Source organism: Erinaceus europaeus, chromosome 3 (genome assembly GCF_950295315.1).
Source record: "Erinaceus europaeus chromosome 3, mEriEur2.1, whole genome shotgun sequence".
Taxonomy (NCBI): Eukaryota; Metazoa; Chordata; class Mammalia; order Eulipotyphla; family Erinaceidae; genus Erinaceus; species Erinaceus europaeus.
The window spans coordinates 67529377-67556154 of record NC_080164.1 but is presented as its reverse complement, the minus strand read 5'-3'; the positions used below and the strand labels follow the sequence as shown (position 1 = coordinate 67556154).

The 26778-nt window shown below is 39.7% G+C and overlaps 2 protein-coding genes across 7 annotated transcripts; one reads left to right on the top strand and one right to left on the bottom strand.

Moving 5' to 3' along the window:
• Positions 1 to 4025: 4025 nt before the first annotated feature.
• Positions 4026 to 25655, bottom strand: KRCC1 (lysine rich coiled-coil 1). Of its 6 annotated transcripts, none has more exons than XM_060187365.1 (4): positions 25517 to 25655; positions 9919 to 10019; positions 5895 to 5965; positions 4026 to 5398 (listed from the first exon to the last, which is right to left on the bottom strand). In XM_060187365.1, exons 2-4 carry the CDS (start codon positions 9955 to 9957, stop codon positions 4606 to 4608), a joined length of 903 nt encoding a protein of 300 aa, XP_060043348.1. In that variant the 5' UTR covers positions 9958 to 10019; positions 25517 to 25655; the 3' UTR covers positions 4026 to 4605. The 6 variants fall into 6 exon arrangements, with proteins under 6 accessions (XP_060043348.1, XP_060043346.1, XP_060043347.1 ...); XM_060187363.1 differs by having other exon boundaries at positions 9919 to 10087; positions 25517 to 25654; XM_060187364.1 differs by lacking the exon at positions 25517 to 25655 and adding an exon at positions 24197 to 24286 and having other exon boundaries at positions 9919 to 10087.
• Positions 23866 to 25799, top strand: LOC132537587 (collagen alpha-1(I) chain-like). Its single transcript, XM_060188436.1, has 3 exons — positions 23866 to 23881; positions 24188 to 24284; positions 25037 to 25799. Exons 1-3 carry the CDS (start codon positions 23866 to 23868, stop codon positions 25797 to 25799), a joined length of 876 nt encoding a protein of 291 aa, XP_060044419.1.
• Positions 25800 to 26778: the final 979 nt, after the last annotated feature.

Genomic DNA, 26778 nt, shown 5'->3' with positions numbered 1-26778 from the left:
AAACAAGGATGAACATTTATAAGTCAAAAAAAAAAAAAATCTCAATTTCTTACATTATGCATTATTTCCATGAATCTCTCGTGCCTATGTGTCCCTGTGTCTACTGATTCACCTACTTCCCCAGAAGTTGAAAACAGAGGGAGGCAGAGGAGGAAGTAAAGCTTTTGCTATGTACTTTTCTTTTTCTTTTTTTTTTTGCTATGTACTTTTCATTCACAAAAAGCAACAAGAGCTTCATAACTGCCACTCTGACAATGCACCAGAGTATAAGACGTTTATTGATTGACTGGTCGATATGCCTCCAGTGTTATCTCTGGGGCTCAGTGCCAGTACTATGAATCCACCGCTCCTGGAGGACATAACCCCGCCCCCCCCATTTTATTGGACAAGAGAGAAATTGAAAGAGAAGTGGTCCGGGAGGTGGCGCAGTGGATAAAGTGTTGGACTCTCAAGCTATGAGGTCCTGAGTTCAATCCCCGGCAGCACCAGAGTGATGTCTGGTTCTTTCTCTCTCTCCTCCTATACCTGTCATTAATAAATAAATAAATAAATAAATATATAAAAGAAAATCTTAAAAAAGAAACTTACTTTAAAAAAAAGAAAGGAAGAAAGAAAGAAAGAAAAAGAAAGAAAGAAAGAAAGAAAGAAAAGAGGAGATAGAGAGGGAGCAAGAAAGAGAGACGCTTGCAGACCTGCTTTACCATTTGTGAAGCGACCCCTGTGCAGTTGGGGAGCTGGAACTGGGATCCTTGCCCGGGTCCTTGCTCTTCATACTATGCGAGCTTAACCTGGTGCTCCACCACCCAGCCTCCCAATAGAAGACTTTTTTATTTTTTTGTCCTGTTTAAAATTGGTGACGGCTGGGGAGGCAGCATAATGATCATGTAAAAAAAAATTCATGCCTGAGGCTCTGAGCTCCCAGGTTCAGTCCTCAGCACCATCATAAACCAGAGCTGAGCAGGGCTCTGGGAAAACAAAAACAAAAAATAAAACCCATAAAGTCAGATTTGTCACAACACACCCAAAATGTTATAAACCCATCTCCATAAACTGCCGAAGATCCGCACATCTATCCACAATACATGGATTAAGGAGTACTGTCAGGGAAAAAGAGTCCTTGCAGCCCCCACCCCCACCCCACAGAACCCAGATTCTCCATCACCCATCTTCTTTCATTCAACTTGTGTTCACTGTAAGAAATCTCACCATCAGTCTAAATCTCACTTTTACTTGAACAATAGTTGGAAACAGTAACTTCTTTCAGTTTTACCGCCCCCCTTTCCTTTTTTCTTATCTCTGGCTTTTGGTGGTGCCAAAGGATTGAACTTGGAACCATAGAATCTTAAGCAAGAAAGATTGGGTATGGCCAGAAAACCCAGCTTCTTGAGGGAAAGTTGGTTAAATGTCATGCATTGTGGAAAAACACATTTTGCCTATAACTGAAGAGTTGGAAGGAGAGGGAGTGAAGGGTTGCAATGGGTAGGGCATCCCTGGTATCACATATGACAAAGTGTTGGTCTAGTTCTCTTTCTCTCCCTCTGCCTCCCATCTCAAGAAGAGAGAGAAAAAGGAAAAGAGAAGAGAGGAGAGGAAAGATGAGAGCTGAAAGGATGCTTTCTTTGGGTAAAGTGGTCAGCCATCACTGAGAGTGTGTGTGGGTGTCCCAGGAGTATGATGGGAGATCATCACCTGAAAGGGGACCTGCTTATCTGGGAAGCACTGGGGAGGGTGGGAGTTTGAGGAGAGGATGGGTAGAATATAAATTAAGTATCTCTGAGAATGGGAAATTTACTATGGAGGCTGACTGTATCAGATTTCTGGTCATTAGTTTAGCCTTTATTTGGTATTGGTAGAGTTGGGGAGTCTTACACATGTGTGATTGTACTGCTGAGGGCTGCTTTTTCATTAAGAGAAAGGAGGAGAGGCAAAAAGAGGAAGAAAGACAGGCAGAGACACAACCCTACCACCATGGAGTTGAGACTTGTATCTTGGGCTTCAGGAGTGGCAAGACCTGTCCTATTTGGGGAGATATCTCATTCTATTAGTTTAAAATAAAGTGGGTCACCTCTTCCTATCACTGCCCCCTCCCTCCTTTCCTTTTATCTTTGCTACTTGGGTCTCAGTGATCCAAAAAGGTGATAGGATTAAGTCCAGTTAGGGTAGGGAGACTAATTACATGCTACTGTGCTTGGGGAAATATATACACATATATGTACATGCATATATGCATGTAGATGAAAGTAATGTATATTTGTGTAATTGCACATATATGATAATGGGGATGGGATTCATTTCTTTTTTTCTTTTTATTGCCACTAGGATTTATCACTGGGGCTTGGTGCAAGTATTAATGAATCCATTACTCCTAGCGGCCATTTTATTTTTAAAAATTCCTTTATTAGATAGGACAGAGAGAAATTGAGGAGAGGTAAACAGAAAGACAAGACACCTGCAGCCCTGCTCATTTACCATTGTGAAACTTAGCCTCCTGCAGGTTGGGGGCAGGGGCTCAAGCCCTAGTCCTCACACGTGGTAATGTGTGTGTTCAACTAGGTGCACTACTGCCTGGCCCCAAGAGTTTCATTTCTAAGGGGGGGAGGGGCAGAGAGAGAGATGGAGAGTACAAGCATGAAGAGGAAAAGTCGCCAAAACAATCTGCTGTATTAAATTTTTTTTTTTTAAAATATATATATCTTTGATTTTCCTTATCTTCAGCAGACTATTTTTCATCCTTTCTGTCATGGTCCTTTTGGCTATTTCTATGACATCACAATCATGTACTGTACCCAGCTCTCATTTTCTGGCCAGTTCATGTCAATGTCTTTTCCCAGTTTGTTTTCCTTTCCTAAATGCTGATGCTTTTTCAGCTTTATTCATCACTACAGTTTCTTTTGCCATTTCCTTCTTTTTCTAATTTCTTTACGGGGGGGGGGGGCTTTCCTTCTTGGGTATACCATTCATTCTTATGGTTTCGATTAAGCATTAGTGATTCTCCAGAAATCCTGTCCCAAATCTCTCTTCAGACCTATTTCACTGTTGGTTATCACCATTTAGATGTCCAGCAAATAAAATAAATAGCTCAAAATGCTAAAAGTGTAACTTGGCTTTCTATTCCCGCAACTAATCCACTTTCCTCTTCTTGTGCTCTGCATGTTCGTGACCACCACCACCACTCACCGGGTTGCTGAAGCCAGAAACAGGGGCATGAGCTTTGTATCCTGCCTCCTTCCTGCACCTAGTCCCCTCTACAGTGCTCACACTAGACCTTGAGAAACTTTTCTCTCTTAAATATACCAAAAGTAACCCAGTACTTATCATTTCATTTGACAAATTACACAATATGCACAGTGGGGTACAGTTCCTTTCTACTTCCTTCATCCTCTCTAACTCATCAGATACAAGTTGGTACCTGATATGAACTTAGTTAGGGTATAATCTCCTATAAGCAGACCTCTCTGTCATGATGAAAACTTCTCTCCACTCAACTCCCCCATGGTTCCCTGAAATCCTTCTGATCCATTCTCCTCTCCGGCCTCTTAGTCACCAATAGTAACAGCCTGAAATATAATTAAGTGGATTAACAAGGTTAGGTGGGGAGGGTTCTGGTACTATAGGAAGTAGTCTTTCTAAAAGAAAAATGATTTTTAGAACTTTTTAACAGTCTCTGTCCTTTTAACTGGTCATTCATAGATTTATACCCTAGAAAGTGAATTTAGGGCAGAGGGTAGATAGCATAATGGTTATGCAAACAGACGCTCATGCCTGAGGCTCCAAAGTCCCAGGTTCAATCCCTTGTACCACCATAAGCCAGAGCTGAACAGTGCTCTGGTTAAAAAATTAGGGAAAAAAAAAAAGTGAATTTAAACATGAATATGGTAGGTGTAATAGATAAGGTAATTTTTACAATTTTAAAATGTGACTTACTTAAAAAAGCTTGCCTTTTTAAATACAAGCTTCTCAGTTACTGCACTTTCAGAAGAAATCAGTATTGAATGGGAACATATCATTGACACAGGACAACAAAATATAGAAATTAGAACTTTATTATAAATATGTCTAGAATATAAGTTGATTTATAGAATATAAATTTTATAACTTTTAAAATTATATGTAACCTAAGCTTATTATTCTATTTTCCACTTTCCAGAAAATACTAGAAAATACACTGCAAGCTAGATCTAACAAAGGGAAAAATCAACCTAAACTGCTTCATAGAGAAAAACTAATGAATATAAAATTAGCCCACTCGAACTGAAAACAAACCCAATCAAATAGATTCTGGAAATCTTATTAATTTTATAATTTAAAGTAACTGACCTCCCAAGGGAAAAACATTTCTATTATGTGAATTTTATGAATAAAAGAGCCACTCTTGTAAGGATAAATATATTATATGTAAGAAAAATGTAATAATGCTTTTAGAAAATGAGGAATATTAATTTCCATGTTGGAGAGCAAGCATCTACTTCCTGTTCAGTTGGCCTTTGTTAGAATTCAAAGTACCTCTTTAATGTGAGAAAAATGATATGAACATGGACACCATAAAACCAACCTCCTCAACTTTTTTTTTTTTCAATTAAACCTTGGGAGAACCAATTGAAAGCTTCAAAATCCAAGGATAGACTGGTCCCAAAGCATTTCCTCTTCTGTCCTTTCTTCACCTTCTTCCTTTTTCTGTTTTTTACGTTTACGTTCCTCTTTCTTGGAGGTAATATCTCGGCTTCTTTTCTCCTTTCTATTCTTAAGCTTTTTTGTACTGACCCCAACTGTTGCCATTTCTGTTCTGTCTCTTTGGACGCTCTGATGTTTGTCTAAATCTGTTTCCTCACAACCTTTTCCCCTCTTATGCTTGGGTTCTTCTTCCTTTGGCTTTTCTCTGCCTTCCTCTGGGTGCCTTTTACACTTCTCATGTGTCTGTTTATGACTGGCTTGAGCACTGGGACTGTTTTCTGAGAAGAGGTGCTTATAAACTCCAGATTCTACTCTGGATGTTCCACAATTATATTCTTGCTGCCTGTGGTTCAGGGGTACTGGTTTTTCTGAGAAATGGTCCCTAGTAGAGTGACAGTATCTCTGAGAGTCTAGTCTCAGTCTTCTGTCATGAGCCGGTAGCCATTGTGGCAACCTGTTTCCCACTGCTTGTGAAACAGTGCATGATCTTTGGTAGTTCTGAATGGTTTCAGATGGGAATCTTTGATCAAACATTCTATACCTGGGTCTGGAATCAACCTCTTCTTTGTATCCACAAGTTTCCAAATAGTCCTCTCTCATCTTTCTGAAACAAGTCTTTGGTTCTAAGCCTCTGGCTTTCTGTACTTTGATGTAATCTTCAAGTTCATCTTGAAATGAGTCATATGTCTTTGTTGAATGCTTCATGAGGTCGACAAGAAGTGGTTCTCTGTAGAGAAGATGAGAGAAAATTCTTCTTACTAGATTACTTTATTCTGAAAGTATATTTCCTTTACTCTTGAAAAGAATTTTTAAAAGTAGGACCCAAATAAATAAAAAATTTCAGCATAAAAGTTAAATATCGTATTATGTACCCAAAAGGAGCACTTGGTGATCAAATATTGCCCAGGCCACACAAAAGTCACTTTTTCCTTCTTCCTTCTCAGAAATGGGATGAAAAGAACAAGAGCGAGCTGATAAAAAGGATTATGTAGCAGAGCTACAAATGAAAGGTATATAGGGATGTGTAGATAAGGGCTGATTTGAATGTTTAGATAATTTCTAAAGTTTGTCTTAATCCCTTTGTCTGGTTCCATTACTTCTTTTGTAAAGAGACAAAGAGACAAAGAGAAAAAATGTGCTCTTTAAAATCTTCAGTTTGGGGCCCAGGTGGTAGGTAACTCAATAGGACACACGCATTACTACTCAAAGACCCAGGTTCTTACAAGGGGGAAGTTTCATGATCTGTGGAGCAGTGCTGCAGTTGTTTTTCCTTCCTTTCCCTTTGTCTTTCCCTCTATCAAAAAAGGAAAACAAATAAAGAAAAATAAAGGAAAAGGAGAAAAGCAGGAATACTGGACTTATGTTGACACTAAGCTCCAGTGGTAACCCTGGTGGCAAAAACAAACATGACCTTCAGTTCAGTTTACTCAAAATAAAATAAGCACACATACTCACCTGATTAGGGTACTGTTAAGACTTAATAATAAAAGGTTTATAAAATGGTTTGGGAATGCTGGAAAGCAGAAATTCAGCTCTGAGATAAAACTACCTTTAGGTATGTAGGACACAAGGGAAAATGAGGGAACAGAGTTCTGTATCTAAGGTACAGAACTTGGATTTCGTCCTGCTACTTCTGATTGGTGAAACAGCATTCTAGAATATCGCTGGTTTGTTCTCTGTTAAAGTACTAGAGGGGAGTTAAGGGAGGAAATGGAGGTGAGAACGCAAGAGGACTGATAAAGAGAACTCCAGAGGAAATTTAGATATTAATTTTTGTTTGATTTTTTTTTGGAAGGTAGCACTATTTCTGATTACTTCCTCTACTTCAAATCTACACAAGTGAAAAATGTAGCAGAAAATGTTCTTACTATGAGATAAACACTAGGTATTTTGATGATATATTTTATCTTGAAAAATTAGGAGGCACCATCATCCATATAAAATCAAGTTATCTCTTTTCCTTAATAGACACAAACAAGCCTGGCACAGCACTCTGGAGTCATCACTAATCAACTATCTTTCATAGAAATTTAACATAAAAAAAGAGGGGCTCAGTGCTGGTGCATTCAGTTGAGTGCACATATTATTATGCTCAAGGACTGGGGTTCTTGCCCTTTCGTTCCCTACCTGCAGGGGGACACTTCACAAGTAGTGAAGCAGGTCTGCAGGTATCCTCACTCGATTTCTGTCTGTCCTATAAAATGAAATAAAAGGAAAAATAAAAAAAGGGAAAAATGGCCACCAGCAATGGTGGATTCAAAGTGCAAGCACTGAGCCCCATTGACAATCCTGGTGGGGGAAAAAAAAAAGATAAAATAGAACTTAAATGAAGTCTAATTTGGCTTTTACCTTAATCAACTTAAGCACAAAAACTAAAATAATAAAATAATAATAAAAAAATAATGTAACAAAAAAATAATGTAACAAATATTTGATTAAATATGGGGAAAAAATTTAAAAGCAATACCCTTTTTATTTTTTAAAATTCTGGTGAAATAGGTTTCCATGACATCCCATTTTAAAATAATAAGTGTAAGCCAACCTGCCTGTGGGTCAGTCACACTGGAGAGACTCCATCATAGTGCACAGATGCCAAGTGTGTCTACAAATGTCACATGATAGGTAGTAAATTCTGTTGCATTTTTCCAGCATGTATTCCACAGTAGGGAAAAATATTTGAACAGACACTTTTGGAAAGTATGCAAGTGATCAATTAAGTATGCAAAAAGATGCTAAGTATCACTTGTCATTCAGTAAATGCTAATTAAAACTGTAATAAAATACTATGTACTCATTAGAATGACTAACTTAAAGATGACAAGGGGCCAGGTTGTAGCATACCCAATTGAGTGCAAACTTTACCATGTGCAAGGATTTGGTTCAACAAGCAGTGAAGCAGGTATCTCAGAATTTTCTCCCCTTCTCTACCTCTCCCCCCTCTCAATATCTCTCTTATCATATAAAAAGAAAGAAAAAAAAGATTGAAAAAGAGAAAGAAAAGGAGAGAGACTATCAGTGTTGAAGATGAGGAACTTGAATTTTTTTTTTTTAATTTTTTTTTTTCTTTTTTTTTTTTAACCAGGGCACTGCTCAGCTCTGGCTTATGGTGGTGCGGGGGATTGAACCTGGGACTCTGGAGCCTCAGGCATGAGAGTCTCTTTGCATAACCATTATGCTATCTACCCCTGCCCGAGGAACTTGAATTTTTAAAAAATATTTATATTCCCTTTTGTTGCCCTTGTTGTTTCATTGTTGTTGTTATTGATGTTGTTGTTGGAGAAAAAAAAATAAATGAAAGAAATGGAGAGAGGATGGGAAATGGAGAAAGAAATGGAGAGAGGATAGGAAGACAGAGAGGGGGAGAGGAAGATAGACACCTGCAGACCTACTTCATTGCCTGTGAAGCGACACCTCTGCAGGTGGGGAGCCGGGGGCTTGAACCGGGATCCTTAACGCCAGTCCTTGCACTGCCTGTGCACTTAACCCGCTGCACTACCGCCCAACTCCTGGAACTTGGATTTTTAAAAAAAAATTTTATCATCTTTATTGGACAGAAGCAGCCAGAAAACTGAGAGGAAGGGGAGATACGGAAAGAGAGAGACAAAGCTTTGCCACTGTAGGTGGGAGGACCAGGGGCTCGAAACTGGGTCCTAGAGCATCGTAACATGTGTGCTCAACAGGTGCACCACCAGCTGGACCCAGGAACCTGAACTGTTATACATAGTTGGTGGGAACGTAAAAATTGTACAAGTTGTAGTGGTTAGTGCTGAAATTTACAAGCATGAGGTCTTGAGTTTGATCTCCGGTATTACATATGCAAAAGTGATGCTCTGGTTCTCTCTTCATAAATAAATCAATCTTCTAAAAATTGTCTAACTGTTGGAAAACATTTGCAATTTGTGAGGAACTTAAATATGTATGTCTATTATATGATTCAGTTATTCTATTTTTATTTACCCAAAAGAAAAGAAGATATATATGTTCATACAAAAATTTATGTATTCCTGGGTTTCAGCACCAAAAAAAAAAAATTTATGTATGAATACCCACAGAAAGTTAATCTCTAATAGTTCCAGAAAGGAAAAAAGTCCCAAAGGTTGGTCAACAGAAGAATGAATAAATCAAATAATGGTATATCCACACAGTGTAAAATACTCAGTATGGGAGGGAATAATAATAAAGAGCACTATTTGGTGTTTGATTATTTTACTACCTTTATTATATATAATTTCCTAGGTATATATGGCTGTTAAAACATAGTAATAGGGTGGGGGAGATAAACATAATGGCTATGCAGACTCTTATGCCTGAGGTTCCCAGGTCCCAGGTTCAACCCTTGTACCACTTTAAGTAAGAGCAATGCTCTGGTAAAAATAATTATACACATGGCACAAAGTGCAAGGACCAGCATAAGGATACCAGTTCAAGCCCCCAGCTCCCCACCGTGCAGTGAAACAGGTCTGCAGGTGTGTCTTTCTTTCTCTCTGTCTTCCCCTCCTCTCTCAAAATAACTACAACAATAAAAAACAAGGACAACAAAAAGGGAAAGTAAATAAAATATAAAAATAATTTAAAAAAGATAATGGGTTATATACTTAAAATATATACAATTATTGTCAGCAAGACCTCTGTAAAAATCACTAACAAAATAAAAAATAAAAAAACATGTTGATAATTATTGAAATTGGTTGGTGAGCACAAGAAGGTTTATTATTCTGTTTGCTCTATTTTATGTTTAAAACTTTTGATAGTAGATTTTATTTCACACCTCCTAGAATGGTTAGAATAAAAAAAAAGTTAACAGTCAATGTTGAGAAGGTTATGGAGAAATTGGAAACTTCACTCATTACTGTTGGATATGTAAACTTGTGTGACTACTTTAGAAACTATTTTGGTGGTTACATAAAATGTCAAACATAGTTATAAGATCCAGTAATTTCACTCCTGGGTAGTGGAATTCCAAAATAGTGGAAAACTCAGATCTATAAAAAAAGTTGTATGTTAACTGTTGGTAGCATTATTTATAACAACTAAAAGAAACAACTCAATGTCTATACACGGATAAATGGATAAATAAAATGCCACACACAATACATCTGTCATACAGCAGAACATTATTCAGTGATCGAAAGGAATGTACTGATACATGGTACAAAATGGATTTGATTTGAAGACTACGTGAAAGACGTTAGTCTCAAAAGGCCACAAATGGTACAGAGATCAATACCCAGGTTAATAAAATCTTACCCTTATCAGGCTGAGAACTTGGTGGAGAAATTCGATCATCTTCACTTATTAACTGCTTCAGTTTTTTAGCATGACCCTTCTCCAAATAGACTGTGTAACAACTGGGGAGTTAAAAACCATGATGCAGAAATGATAAGGTCTACTAGATCAATACTCCACTCCCCTTTACCTGAAACAAAGTACAATTCTGCTTCAGAAATTAAATAATTCGAAGTTTAAAATCACATCAAGATTGATGAAGTATGGGAAAACTTAAAAAGTCTATCTTCTATTTCCTTCATTTTACTTTCTGTAAATATGAAAGATAAATATTAGCATGCATCCTTTCCTGGGGAAAAATAACCCTTATTTTAGAACAAAGTAAAATTGAAAATAGTATTCATGAATTTTATTTAGTTACTTATTCAACAGAGCACTGCTTAGCTGTGGTTCATGGTGGTGCTGGGGATTGAACCTGACATTGGTGCCTCAGGAATGAAAGTCTTTTTGTAAAACCATTATGCTACTTCTCAAACTCTGAAGAGGACATTACGGTATCAGTATGAGATGACCTCATGCCTGAGGCTGCAAAGCCCCTATTTCAATCCCCTGTACCACCATAAGCCAGAGCTGAATAGTGCTCTGTAAATAAATAAATTAATGACATCGAGACAAAAAGTGAACACATGCTGTTGGAAAAATGGCACTGCAGACTTGCTTAAGGCAGCGTGGCCATAAACCTTCAATTTCTAACACACTGAGAAATACAATAAAGTGAAATGCCATAATATATAAGATGTGCCTGTATCTCTAAAGCATTTTTTAGCAACCACAGCACCCCTCCCCCATCCAAGGTGCTCAAATCCTGGTTAAGGGCTATGCTCCGCAGGGTAAGCCATCTCCAGGTTCCTAGAGTTGTTTTCTTTTTTCCTCCTCCCCCATCTTCTCCTTCTCCTCCCTCTCTCCCTCTTCCACCAGAGTACTGTTCGGCTCTAGCTTATGGTTGTTGTAGGGACTGAACCTCGGAACTCAAGAGGCTGAGGCATGAAAACTGTTGGCATAATTATATAATACTAGTTCCTCAGGCCCCTAGAACATTTTTTAAATGCAATGCCAAACATCAAACTCAAGGTCTCATAATCATTTCCTCAGCCTAAGAAAAGTATGAGACAGAGAGAGCATAAAGCACTGCTGTCATCCATGAAGTTCTGACATTTCACTTTTTTTTTCTATTTTTATTTTTTGCAAAGCTGGGGCTTCACACATGCATAAGATCCCCGCTCTGATTTTTCTCAGAGACAAAGACCACAGTGAATGGTAGACATCTTAGCACTGGAGTGCTTGCTCCAAGGACATGGTACTTTCATGTGGTATGCCCAGGGTTTGAACCTAGGTCACATGCATGGCAAGGCGGGCACCCCACCAGGTGAACTATCTTTCCAGCCACTGACTTGTTTTTGTCTTTTGTTGCCCTCATGTGGTGCCAGGGAGCAAATCCTGCCACCACCATGCCCCCTCCCCCAACCTAACTTCTAGACCTTTTGCTGAAATTATTTCTTACCATAACAAGTAATGTCAAAAAGGCTGTATTTACACCTGAGGTCTACAGCACTTTTGGTCTAAACAGCTTCAATTTATACAATTTTTACTACTTTATAAATATGGCAATCATCGCATATCAAAAGTGTACTTTCTGTGCATCCATTTGAACAAATGGGTTAGAATAGAACTCCAAGTTTCGTCATGGAGAAATATTCATGATATATATAAGGGGCAAGTTCACTGAGAAATGTCATCTATTTTTTAAAAACAGCTATTAAATTCCCCAAAAACATTATTATTCTGGGTCTGAGTTGCATTTCCAGTGTGGGAAAACAAGGTCTGAGGAGCCATCTTTCATAAGCTAGACATCTATTTCATTAAAATGTTTTGATTACTTGTGTACTTATAGAACTTAGAAAATATGACTGATTCATTTGACAATTTGACTTTGCAATAGCAACAAAAAAATCTGAAGATTTAATTGTGCTTGGGGAAAGGGGCTTAGGAATATGGAAGAACAGTTAATATTTGATTTGTGTACATACTTGTAAACTTTAATTTTTGTAAGTACATATGACTAATTTTCTAAACTAATATTTATTTTGGGTAAAGACAGAAGTTGAGAGGAAAAGTAGAGACAACACTGACTTTTCTATTAGACACCTTTACTAAGAACAGATAAAGGTGGGCTCATAGTGGGTAGAGGGTAGATAGCACAATGCTTATGCAAACAGACTCTCATGAGGTCTGAGGCTCCCAAGTTCCAGGTTCAATCCCCCAAGCAAGCCAGAAAAAAAAAAAAAAAGGTAGACTCATGGCTGACACTGTAGATAGCATACATTATTGAGTGAAGAACTAGGCTAAACCCTGGGGCCATCACATGAGAATGCCTCCAGTAGGTAAGCTTCACAAGCAGTGGAGAGGCACTGTAGTATCTCTCCTCTCTGTCACCTCTATCTAGAGGTAAGAAAAAGGTTGCTGGGAGTAGTGGAGTCATGCAGGCTCTGAGCCTCTAATAACTCTGACAGCAAAAACAAAAACAAAGCAAAACAAAACAAAAAACCAAGCCAGTGGTCCGGGAGGTGGCGCAGTGGATAAAGCATCAGACTCTCAAGCATGAGGTCCTGAATTGAATCCCAGCAGCACATGTACCAGAGTAATGAATAAAAAAATTCTTAAAAAAAAAAAAGCCAAAACCCACTAACCAACCAACCAAACCCCAGATAAATATTGTGCTTTAGTACCAAATCTTGGCACAGATGAAACATTTCCTGAATGAAGTCTAGTTACTTAGAAGTCTGAGATATTCTAAAAGAGGACAGTAATTCCCTTCCCAGTTCAACCCTGAATAGATTCTGCATTTCAAAAAGCTGATACTGAGATAAGAATCTTGTAGTTACCTTTTCTTGCTCCACCCACCAAGTCTTAACTTACTTTTCATCCCTATTAATTAGTATAATTCCAAGATCAAAATTTACTAGGTATTTTTTCTATTAAGTTTTGTTTTCAAGATTTTATGGTGGGTATAAAGTTGACTAGGGAGAAAAAGGGTGAATGTTTGAGTGACTATTGTAGACCAAATATCATAGCAGATTGCTATTTCAGTTTGCCATTTCTGCAAGGTAAGGTGGAATTTCCTTTAAGATTAGGACACTGGGATTAAAGGAAATTAAAATAACTTGCCACATATCAATACATATGTCTTCTCTTTAAAAGATTCATTTCTTGGGAGTCGAGCGATAGAGCAGCGAACGGGTTAAGCCCACATGGCGCCAAGCACAAGGACTGGCATAAGGATCTCGGTTAGAGCCCCCGGCTCCCCACCTGCAGGGGAGTCGCTTCACAAGCGGTGAAGCAGGTCTGCAGGTGTCTATCTTTCTCTCTCCCACTCTGTCTTCCCTCCTCTCTCCATTTCTCTCTGTCCTACTCAACAATGATGACATCAATAACAACAATAATAACTACAACAATAAAAAAAACAAGGGCAACAAAAAGGAATAAATTTTAAAAAAGATTCATTTCTTAAAAGATTGATTTTTTTTTTCCCTCAGGCCGAAGTTGACAAACAAGATCAGAAAAGAAAACACAAGTAGAACCTGAAATGGAATTGGCGTATTGTACCAAAGTAAAAGACACTGGGGTGGGTGGGTGGGTGAGTGGGGAGAATACAGGTCCATGAAGGATGATGAATGACATAGTGGGGGTTGTATTGTTAAATGGGAATCTGGGGAATGTTATGCATGTACAAACTATTGTATTTACTGTTGAATGTAAAACATTAATTCCCCAATAAAGAAATAAATTTTTAAAAATTGATTTTTTTTTTTTTTTTTTTTTTACTGTGAGAGAGAATGAGAAGAGAAAAAGGATGAGAATACCGCTGAGCTTTTGGCATATAGAGTTGCCAACGACTGGGAGGTTGAACCTGAGGCCTGTATGGCCTTGGGCATAAGTTGGTGCTCTTACTGGCTGAAGTATCTCCCAGACCCCTACAGTGAAATCTGAAACTTCGGTTTACCTGGCCTCTTTCCATCATATACACACGATTACCCCACATATTGGGAACTGTAATCAAGTGAGCAATATAATTACTATTATTAAGAAATTTATGGGGGGGGGTTTTCAGGTGCTGGTGCATGATGGCAGAGGAGGGTCTAGGCTGGGGACCAGTGTTTTGCAGAAAACTGAGAGATTTTACACATGTATCAACAACTATACTTACTGTAAACCATTAGTCCCAATAAAAACTTACAGGTGTGGGGGGGTCTTATTTGGATTTAATTCTGAAGCCAACAGGCTCAAACTGTGGTATTGGTCAGGAGGGTGTTACAAGTGAGAACAGTGAGGGAAGAATTTAAGACATTTTAAAGGTGAAGTTAAAGGAATTTGTCATAGCTAGAGAAAAAGCAGAAAAAAAAATGTTAGTGATCTTGGGTAAGGAGAAACTTGTTCAAAGTGAATAAGGGAGAGGAGGAAGAGTTACTACTGTTCTCCACTGGGAGGGAAGTACAGAATGGAATTTAAAAAATATGTTGTTCGATTTGGGAATAAATGTGGACTCCTCCAAGCTAAAACAACACAATGAGACACCACTAAACCATTATGGTGGTTTTAAAATTATCATCATTAAATTTATTTCCTTTTTATTTTAAGCTAAAGATGGAGAGATTGAAACAAACAAAAAAAAAACCTATAGAAGCGAAGCTTCCTAATTAAGTGAATGTGGCTAAAATAATAATAATTAAAAAAATGAAACTCCTAGACATTGTAAGATTTTTTTTTTTTTCATTACCAGAGCCCAGGGCACTATTCAATTGTGGCTTATAGGTTAAGTGCTGGGGATTTGAATCTGGGACCTGAAAGCTCAGGCATGAGAGGTTTTTGTTTTTATGTAACCATACTATCCACTTCTCAAAGCAATCTGACAGTATCTCTAGAAGTTGAACATCAACCATAGAACTAACCAAGCTAAATAAAAATGTCTGTGCAGACTGTACAGGAATGTTCATAGTAGCTGTCTGTAATAGCTCAACACTGAAATGACCCACTGAGATGTCTATCAACAGGTAAATGAAGAACACAAATGTGGAATAAATAAGTTACTCAGAAATGAAAAGGAACAAATTGGTAAAGCACCCATGGATAAATCTCAAAACCATAATTCTGAGCGAATGATGCAAAAGTACCTACTACAAGGTTCTACTCGTAAAAAGTTCTAGAAATAAGAGCTCATCTACAGAAATTACACTATTGCTTGCATGACAGGGAGGGGAGAACAGTAAAGGGACACAAAGAAATCTGGGGGGCAGATGGACACCATGGCAAATTACTTTTAAGGTGTCTTTACAGAAGATAAACTTGTCAAAAACTCACTGTACACTTCAAATGTATATAGGTAATTATAGGACAAGTACACCTCAATGGTATATACTTAAAGATATATACTGACTGTTTGGGAAAAATTCTACCTTAATTTGTATCTTTAAATGTTGATTTTGTTTTGAGACAGTCAACTTAACAAAGTTCACTTAAGCTGAACTACTGTTTTGTCAATTACTTACCTCAACTGCTCCAAGGAACCAAACCTAGGGTTTCTGGAATTATTTTTGGAATTTATTAACTGTATAAACCTGGTAAAACTTTTCAACTTCTCTGTGCCACACCAATAATACAAGGATGTAACAAATACCTCCAAAGAGTTGTGAACTTAAAGGAATCAGTGTATGGATAGTGCTTACAACAGTATATGGGACTTAAGTGTTGTGTAACTGAGTTTGCTTTTTCTGCTATTCAAGAGTTCATTTACTGGGCGTGGGTACATAACATAATGGTTATACAAAGAGACTCTCAGGCTTGAGGGTCCTAAATACCAGGATCAATCCCCCACAACACTGACCATAAGCCACAGCTGAGCAGTGCTCAGGTTAAAAAAAAAAAAAAAAGCCCATCTATTAACAGACATAGTGGAACGTATTAATAAAATTACTAGACAGCCAAATAAAGGTTGTGAGTAAACAGGGTAGAAATGCCAGGCAGCTAATTCTTTGTTTTGAGCTAAATCACATTTTGAATGGCCGTTTTTAAGAGAAAAGCTGAGAATCTGGGGAGATGTGCAGCAGCAGTGCCAGACTTTTATGTGAGGTAACTGAAGTCCCAGGCTCCATGCCTGGCACCATCCCGAGCCATAGCTGAGTAGTGCTCTGGTTAAATAAACAAACAAAAAATGCTGAAAGTTGGATTTGATCTTTCTTGCCTTTTCTTATTGCGCTTCAAAGATTCCAATTATGTTCTGAGTTATTGTCTTTTATATATACACTTAGTATAGATTACCTATTGGATAAACCTAAGGATTCTAGCCATTTTTATTTGCATTTTATAGAGTAATATTGGGTCTCAAGCTATAAATAGTTAGCCTTGAATGAAACTCTTCTGGACTAATTTTTAAGATGTGCCTTCTTACAGTTTTGGGCAAAAACTGAATGAAAATCTGAAAGCTTGATGTTCACATTTGTACTGCACACATACTACAAGTCTAGTTATGGATGAACACTCACAAAACCCTTTACTAGCCCACTTACTTCCAGGAGAATTATCAAGGAGAAAATGGCTATAGAATCTTTTATTCTGGAGAGAGGAAATCATATAGGCTCTTGTACAACAGTCATACAAAGCTTGGCATTTTTTATTTCAGTAGAAATAAACTATAAAAATTAAAATAATGAACACTGTATTAATTACTATGCTAAATATAAAACACAAGAGTAAAATGAATCACTCGATTTAAAGCTGAAGAACTTCATTATCTTAATAAATGTTAAGAACCACCTTTCTTAGTTCTAGACATGCCAAAGGAAAATTTACTTTATTCCAACAACCCTTTCTTAATTTGAACTTCTGTTTTAAATGAAAGGATTTTAACAGTTGGGGAAGTCCTGGGTGACAGATTGTAGGACTTGCCTGTGTGAGGGCTCAGGTTTGATCCCTAGCACTGAACTCGTTCGCACACATGAACAGACCCCAGGTTTGATGAGTAAACAAACACTGAATGAGAATGTAATAACTGTAATAAAGGAGTAGGAAGGAAGAAAACAAAGTGAAACAAAAACTGAACAAGTGTTTTGCATCAAAGCAAGGAATTCTGGGGGGCGGGAGGGGATGGGAAGAGTGGAAGAGAACTGTGGGGACCAGGTACATAATAAAATTTATACATGTGACAATAACTATACTGTAATGCATTAACTCCCTCAACAAGAAAGTTAGAAATATATAAATTTCCATACTGCACAGCCCATATACTCAGTCTTTGAAGAAAAAAAAATTTTTGAGCAAAATTAGGATGTTGATTAGTTTTAGTGTATGTAGTTCATCTCCTTTAATATGCCTAATAAATGACAAGTTCCTAGACTTATGGAATCTGTTGAATAACTCACTAAGAAGCATTAGGAGACATTTTCTCTTTTCATTATTTGCATCTTCTCTCAGCACTGCTATGTATTCATTGTATATTATTCAGAAGTATTTTGTGGCATAATCATATTAAAATCTGAATTTCTAATTGCTTGCTCCTAACATTTAGAAATACTATTATTGTGTATATCAACCTTGTGTTTTGTGGCTATTTTAAAAAATAAACTCATTCTAGTAGCCCTTTCTGAAATTCCTTACGCATTTTCTCCACATAGATGCTCATATAATCCATAACTAAAGGTAATGTTATTCTTCTCCAATCTATAAACCTTCCCCCAACCCCATTTTCTTGCCTTAGTCTTATAGAGCCTCCAGTACAATAAATGAATGTAAGTGGTGAGATAGGCATCCTTGCCTTGCTCTTGAGCTTTGCAATCTTTTAATACCACTATGATCTCAAGAAAAACAATAGGAGAACAAAGCACTACTTTTTATACTAGGTAACTTAACATTGTTAACTTTGTCAAAACTTTTTCTTTTCACCTGTAAAGGTCAAATCCATTTAAGTTCTTAAGAGATCTTAATGGGGCTAGAAATGCAGCCTTGCAAATGCTGGAATGAATCATCAATATTTTTAGCTGTGCTAATTACTATCATTTTTGGAAAACAGATTAGTATCTGTTTTTTACAAAATTATTTAATTTTTAAATTATTTTTTAGCTAGAGACAGGCAAAATTGAGAGGGAAAGGGGTGTTAGAGGGCGAGAGAGACAGACACCTGTAGCCCTGCTTCACCACTCGCAAAGCTTTCCCCCTGCAGGCAGGGACTGGTGGCTTGAACCCTGGTCCTTGCACACTGTAGTCTATGCACTCAACCAGGTGTGCCACCATCCAGGCCCTATTTTTATTTTTTAATAAGAGAGGGAGAAAGAACCAGAGCATCATTCTGGTGTATTTAATGCCAGGGATTAAGCTGAGGACCTTATTCCAACAAGTCTAACACTTTGTCCACTGTGCCATTTCTGGGCCACAGAGATTCTTATATGATTTATGTTTATCAAGCTCTAACTATTTAACATTAGTAAAATTACCACAAAAAAATAACTAAATACTTACTATGGCAGTGCCAGTGGTGGCACACTTGGTTGAGTGCATGTCACAATGTGCAAGGGCCTGGGTTCAAGTCCCCTGCTCCCACCTGCAGGGGGAAGACTTCACGAGTGGTGAAGCAAGGCTGCATGTGTCTACCTCTTTCCCTCTCTACCTCCCCCTTCCTCTCAATTTCTGGCTGTCTCTATCCAATAAATTAAAAAAAAGATATACATACATACATACACACACACACACACACATATATATATGTATATATATATATATATACACACACACACATATATATATATATATATATATATATATATATATCCTTACTATGGCATATTTCCAATGCTAAAATACTAGAGAATTGACAAGACCATTAACTAGGAATACCAGTTACATGCTTAATACAAAAATTCTATCTTTATTTAAACACAATATTGGAAAATCAGTTAGTCCAAAGTACTTTATGGCTTGTGAAGCTAGTTTTACTTGGATCAAAGGCAGACATATCAGGCACTCTTCCTTCAGAGTTAGTAAATGTATGTCTATAAGGGATGGGAAGAAAAAAAAAAATCAATGCTTGTGTCCTACCATCTGTGATGAATACAGTGAGGACAAACTCAGGTTAGTTACTTTGCCATTCTTAGAAAATATTATGACATACTGATAATAATGGCAGCAGATCTGAAACAATCATTAGGGTCTCTTTCAGTATCTTCTCTTTCAGTTATGGTTTTCAGCTACCAACATTAGATTTAAAAGTTCTTTGGTATGCCTGTGGCAATGTGCTGTGTGCAGAAGACAGGTTCATATGAAACAAAGAACTGATAGTATCTCAAGATCTGACTGATACATATCTAAAATAGTGTTTCCTCTATTTACTTGCTAACAAATACTATTGCTGAGCTCATTAAATGGGTTGTAACTAGTTTATCTACAATTTTTTAGTACTGAAATGTCATTTCATTTGAATTTGTTTCGTATGAGAAAAACATGCTTAGGCAATGCCTATGTTCCAATTCAGAAATGTCCATTACAAAACTATATTCAGGCACAGCAGGTAGAGTGCAGGAGGTTCTGGGCTTGATCCCTGACACCATAGGTAGCAAGAATGGTATTTCTCATAAACATGGATAAATCTTTTAAAAATGTTATTTAAAAAGGCAGACAGGGCAGGAAAGATGGCATAGTGGTTATGCAAAGAGATCCTCATGCCTGAAGCTCTGAAGTCCCAGGCTCAATACCCCTACACCACAGGCCATAGATGAGTTGTGCTCTGGAGAAAATACAAAAACAAAGAAACCAGTCAGGGTGGGTGGTGCACCTGGTTGAGAGCATGTTACAATACGCAAGGACTCGGGTTTGGGTCCCAAGTCCCCACCTGCAGAGGGAAAGCTTTGAGAGTGGTGAAGCAGGGCTGCAGGTGTCTCTGTCTCCCTCCTTCTCTATCTCTCCCCCCCTTTTGGATTTCTGGCTATCTCTATCCAATAAATAAAGATAATAAAAAGCCAGATAAACATGAATTCTTTGTGAGGCTTTGGCTTTACTACTTCCTCAGGAATACCACTGCTGGTGGAAAAACAAGTTTTGTCAAAATATTTGGGCAAACTCACTGAATGAATTACAAACTGTCTTGGGAAATCCTGAAATCTTAACCATAAATTTGAGTATTTCTTTTCATTAAGTCCGGACATACACTATTTACTGGGCTTCTTGATTTAGTTTTTCTATACCCTTTGTGTAATCTTTCACTTTCTCTATCTTCCCTGCTTGACATTTTTTATTACTGAAATTTGTTTATTACTAAATCCAATGTAGGTTAGTTTCTTACAGAAGTGCTACAGCTATAGGTGAAAATGGACTAGCAGGTGGTCCTTAAATCAGTGTTAGTGTCCCTAGCAGAAACTTGAGAGTTGAATGTTCATGACTGAAAGCAAGACAATTCTTTTATAACATTTGGAGAAATCTAACAAAATCTTTTGAGGAAACAAGATTGGTGCCAGGTGGTGGCGCACCTGGTTCAGTGCACACCTTACAGTGCGTAAGGTTTAAGCCCCTGGTCCCCACCTGCAGGGGGCAGGCATCACAAGTGGTGAAGCAGGGCTGCAAATGTCTGTTTCTCTCCCTCCCCTCTCAATTTCTGTCTCTATCCAATAATAAATAAAAATATTTTTTAAAAAGAGATACTAAGTTCTATTACTTTATAAATATTTAAACTAAAAAATAGAGCTTTACTAGTATTTTAAGTAATTTATCAAATGTTTCCATGTTTTAAGTAGCAACTGACTGAATAGCTAAATAAAAACTATTTAACAACTGCTGAATATGGGCCCCAGATCAGATCAATGGGGTTTACAGTTAATAGTATTTATATACTTTTCCCATTATTTGGGAGCTACTCTCTGCCCAGATCTAGCTTTCTAGTCTTAGTCCCAATTTTGACACCATCTCCCTAGACAATACCTTTAGCCCACCTGCATGTTAGCTGTCAGGCTCAAGCAAGAATTAGTAAAGTTGTGGTCTAGGAGGTGGCGCAGTGAATAAAGCATTGGATTCTAAGCATGAAGTCCTGAATTCAGTCCCCGGCAGCACATATGCCAGAGTGATGTCTGGTTCTTTCTCCTCCTATCCCTCTCATTAATAAATAAATATAAACATTTAAAAAGTCACTTAAAAAAAAAGAATTAGTAAAGTCATGGGCACCTTGGAATATGCTTAAAATAGACTTCCTAACTTTTCCCAAAAGGGAGACCCCAAATCTCATCTGCTATATTCTTACCTTTAGGTTCCTAATTATTAAAAAAAAATTGTTCTGCTTTGTATCTTACTGCTTTTCAGCCACTAAGTTGCAGATGCTACCATGATGTCAGCCTGACTTCTCTGGATAGAGGACCTCACCAATGGCACGTGCCCTGGAACTCCACCTCCCCAAGCTCTACCCCACTAGGGAAAGACAGAAAACAGGCTGGGAGTATGGATTGACCTTCCAATGGCCATGTCCAGCGGAGAAGCAATTACAGAAGCCAGACCTCTCATCTTCTGCACCCCATAATGACCCTGGGTTCATGCTCCCAGAAGGATAAAGAATAGGAAAGCTTCCAATGGATGGGGATGGGATATGGAACTCTGGTGGTGGGAATTATGTGGAACTGTACTCCTCTTATCAAAGAGGCTTGTCGTTCATAATTAAATCAATTAAAAAAAAATTTACCTGAGTAAAGGGGCAAGAGATATTTTGTTAACAACTGATACATTTCTAACTCTACATCCTACTCTCTTAATATCTATCTCATGACTATTCTAGGTCAAAGTTTCAGCTTTGCTGTTCCAGAACAGTCAATTTGTGGCAAGAATACTAATAGGGAGCTGCAAAATTAGTCAAGAATTTTAAAGCTGTCTCAGAGTTTGGGTAGTGCAAAGTTTCTTCAACCTTGACACTAGTGGCATTTTGGATAGGATAATTCTTTCTCATGGGAAGTCTGCCCTGGGCATTGTTTATAGCATCTCTGGCTTACAGCTAACAGATGCCAGCAGCACTTGTGCTCATCACCCCCTTCCCAGGCCAGTGGTAAAAAAAAAAAAAATCCCGACATTTCCAAATGTCCTTTGGGGTGGGGCACACTTAGTGGGGTTAGTCTACTGCCGCCTCCTAAAGATGACAAGATCCAAGTTCCGAAAAGTATGAAATTTACTCAGAATTATTCTGCCAATGGAAAACTACTAGCATTAGGAGCTACTACTAGTCAATACTCTCACTAGACCACCTTAAAGTAATGTGGAAAGGTTATTATTATTGTCATGTGAACTGTTATCATTTGTCCTCAAGAACAGAATTCCAAATCTCACCAAGCTGGATTTGCCCGTTTTTTTTAATGTGAATCTGTTTGCTGTAAACTAACTGGCTATTAAAACCAAACTGAATTGCAGTCTTGACACCTATTACAACTTCTCAGGTTTATTCACTGGTGAGAGGTGGTTAAATTTGGTATGAAATTTTAAAATCAGTATTTAGGGCTGGGTGGTGGTACATATTATTAAGTGTGTACTTTACCAGGCACAAGGACCCTGGTTCAAGTCCCTAGGCCCCATCTGCAGAGGGGAATCTTCATGAGCATCAGTACTGTTGGTATCTTTTTTCTCATTTCCCCTTCCCTTTTCTCTGTCCTATCAAAAATATTAAATAATTAAAATCAATATTTTATTTTTTAATCTTAGAGCAATGATACTAACCCAAAGTGGTTGAGACCAATCTTCGCTCCCTTCACTACATGACTTAATGGAACCTCATTTGGCTGCAATAGATCTTAGTGTGCTTTTTTTCCCCATTTGTTGCCCTGGTTGTTTTATCGTTGCTGTAGTTATTATTGCTGTTATTGATGTTGCTGTTGTTGGATAGGTCAGAGAGAAATGGAGAGACGAGGGGAAGTCAGAGAGGAAGAGAGAAAGATAGACACCTGCAGACCTGCTTCACCGCCTGTGAAGCGACTCCCCTGCAGGTGGGGAACAGGGGGCTCTAACCGGGATCCTTATGCTGGTCCTTGCACTTTGTGCCATGTGCACTTAACCGGCGGTGGTACTGCCCCACCCTGGATTTTTTTTTTTTTAAAAAGATTTTATTTATGAGAAAGATAGGAGAGAGGGAAAGAATCAGACTGTCACTCTGGTACATGTGCTGCCGGAGACTGAAATCTGGACCTCATGTTTGAGAGTGCAATGCTTTATCCACTGCACAACCTCTCGGACCACACCGATAATGGATTTTTAAAAATTTATTGTTAGTTTTTAAAAAAACCAGAACACTGCTCAGCTTTGGCTTATGATGGTGCGGGGGAATGAACCTGGGACTCTGAAGCCTCAGGCGTGAGTCACTTTGCATAACCACTCTGTTATCTACCCCCACCCAATAATGGGTTTCTAACTTCCCTTCTCAGTGAATATTTATGTAAACAACTTAGAAAAATGATTTAAGAAATTTGTAATATTTTACTTTGACTTTTCCAAAGTTAATAGTAAGATTATGGAATAGCACACAAAAGTAGACTGTGTAATGTAAGTCAGTGTACAAAATAACTTTGAGATTACTATATTTATTGATGTCCCTCTAGAAAAAAGAGGAACCAAAATTATTCTATAATAACCCCATCATTTCACACTGGAGACAAAAATGCAACATAAGGCAACATGGAAAATAACAATGAATTATTAAGTTGAAGGTGGCTGAATGACTTCCTCAAACGCTAAAATAATTTCCAGGGCGGAGGGTAGATAGCATAATGGTTACGCAATGAGACTCTCGTGCCTGAGGCTCCAAGTCCCAGGTTCAGTCCCCCATACCACCATAAGCCAGAGCTGAGCAGTGCTCTGGTTAAAAATAATAACTTCCAAAGTTGCCTTAAAATTTGATCTCACAGTGGAACAATGAGGCTGTTCCCAGGTAAGAGTACTTATAAGAACTCAAAACAGCTTGTGGATTGAGAAGATCCAGAAATCTTTGTTAGCTTGCTTGAGGGGAAATGTGTCTGGTTGTAAATTCTAAGAACTCTCCAACCCAACTTCTGCACACACACACACACAAAGACTTGACCAAACCTGAAGCAGATAGATACCCACTGCCCAACCCCTGGGATGACTCAGTTCCCTCTGGCTCGCACTGGGGAAAACTCAAGAGTATGTATGTGTTCAGCTCACTAGACCACAGTCCCCCTCCCCCCACGACCCAGACTCCCTCCGTTTTTAAAAGAATACTTACTAAAGAGGTTTGCTACGGGAGGCCTTCCTCTAGCCCCTCTGAGATGCACCGTGTACCATTCTAGCCTCGAGTGTTTTCCAGGGCCATCGTGAGCCGGAACCCCTCCGGGAAGGACAGGGGTTGAGTTCTCAGTGTCAGAACACAGCCCTCACTTTCCTAGGGGCCTGGTGGCACCTGCACTGACCAGTCCTGGTCGCTCTTCGCTTCTCCCCGGTACCCCCTCACCTCCCCTTCAGTCACCGCGGGCTGGAGCGCAGTCTCTCCCCAACCACCAGTAGGGAGAGGGCACTATGTTCCCACCACTCTAAAGTCTGGCTGCTTTTTTTTCCCCTCCCCCCCAATATAATATTGTAAATATATATCAAGTCTATTATTATAAATAGTTCTTTTAAAGTATAACCTTGTAGGGCGGGGCTAGATAGCATAATGGTTATACAACGAGAGACACTCAAGCCTGAGGCTCCAAGGTCCCAGGTTCAAATCCCCCGGACTACCATAAACCAGAGTTGAGCAACGCTCTGGTAAAAAAAAATAAATAAAAATAATGATCTTGGAAACCATTACTATTAGATCACTAATATATATTATGTAACATTTATACTCTATTTTATTGTATCACATTTATGTTATACATAAACATATATGTTGTATATATTACATATATATGTTATATGTAAACATCAACTGAGCTGGCTTGGATAGCCCTGACGTTGACAGATAATAAAACCCAGATCACTTCCAAGCTAGGAGTCTTATGTGCCAAAAGCTTATTTCAAGAGTCTGATCCTCAAAAAAGACGGGGAAACGCTCCCAAGTGACCCCCCCCCAAACAAAAACCAGGCCACCTTTCAGTCCCCAAGTCCCTGCACCTTCCCGTGCGGTGCCCCGGCTGTTTCCCAGGCCCACTCGCCCCCTCGAGGCCCTGGCGCCGCCTCCCCGGAGGTCGCGTCCGTCCTTCCCGGGATGTGCAGCTTCTCGCGAGGCTTTATCCCGCTCGCGTCTCGGCCTCCGTCCCCGCGACCTCGGGGTGTCCGCGCCCCCCCGGCCCTGCCTGACACTCGAGAGCGGCGGGGGCCGGGCCGCCTGCGCCCCACTCCAACCTCAGCTTCCTCAGAGGCGGGCGCCCCCTCTCCCTCCACCAGCCACTCGCGGTCGGGCGTCCCCTCCCGGGGCCCGCGGGTGGCGTGTGGGTCGGGGGGGGGGGCACGGGGACTCCGGCCCGTCCGCCATTTCGCACTTTGGGGGCGCGCGGGGCCTCTCAGGGCCGGCGGCGCTGACGTGCTTAGGTCGGGGCCTCCCCGCCGCCGGGGCGGGACTCACCTTCTCTCAGGCCGGGGCGGGCGTCTACAACTACTGTCCCCCTCCCCGCCAACACCGCCGGCCGGGAGATAAGGCCGAGGAGGAGGTGGCGGAGAGGCAGGGACAAACGCTACCGCCGCCGCCACCGCCGCCGCCGCCGTGCGGGCGGGGGAGGAGGAGGAGGCGGAGGCGCGGCTTCCTGAGGGGAAGTCGCCGCAACCACGAGCGGCTGACTGGACGGCGCCGGCGCCATGGCGGCGAGGCGCCCGGATGCGCATGCGCCCTCGGCCCCGCCCACATTTAGCCCCGCCCCTTACCCCTCCCGTCTCCGGCGAGTCCGCCTCGGCGCGGGCGGGGCTGCGCCTCTCACCTTAGCTCGGCCATTGCGTGCTGGGAAGCCCTTCCACCGTCGTGTTGCAGGGACTGTCCTTTCTGACAGTGAATCCGACGCCAACTGAGGGGGGATGTGTAGGGGGGGCGGAGTCTGGATACTGCGAATCGGACCTCCAGCCCCCACGCTCATCTGTCCTGAATAAGAGTAGACTGAGCATCCTACTTGGTTATGATAATATGATCACTGATGTAGAAATGACCTTCCTGTCCCTCTCAATATATGTGCCCGGACCTACAGACCCAAGAATACCACGCACATACGTGCATGCGATTATCTTACATCTCCTAAAGAAAGTATGGCCCTGGTTGCTAGTATTTTTTTTTCTTGAATTTTATTTGTGGATAGACATTGAAAGGGAAGGGGGAAGACAGTCAGTCACCTGCAGCACTGCTTCACTGCTGGTGACATTTCCCCTCTCCCCCACCCCTGCAGGTGTGTGTGTGTGTGTGTGTGTGTGTGTGTGTGTGGTGGGCTTGAACCGGGGTCCTTGCCCTTTTTAACAGGTGTGTTTCACCAGATGTGACACTACTCAGTCATCTAGTTCTTTTTCTGTGTATGTCTATTATCACACATGAACACACACGTCACTAAAAGAAGGCTATATTGATTTTAAGTTTCATAAGATGATTTTTTTTTACTTAGTACTGGGACTTGTTTCACTTAAAATTTTGAGTTTCATCCAAGCTGTTGTAAATAGGTGTTAGTTTAGTCACGTCACTGCTGTATAATAGTCCCCATAGTCCCCCTCTCCCCATTTTCCTCTTGAGAAGCATAGCTCCTAGTGCACCAAATAAGTGTCTCCTGGGTATTCTCTTCTTTTCTTCTTACATTGCTATAATCTAATTTCAGTTTCTCGTCATCTCTAGTTAGAACCATGGCTATAGCTGCC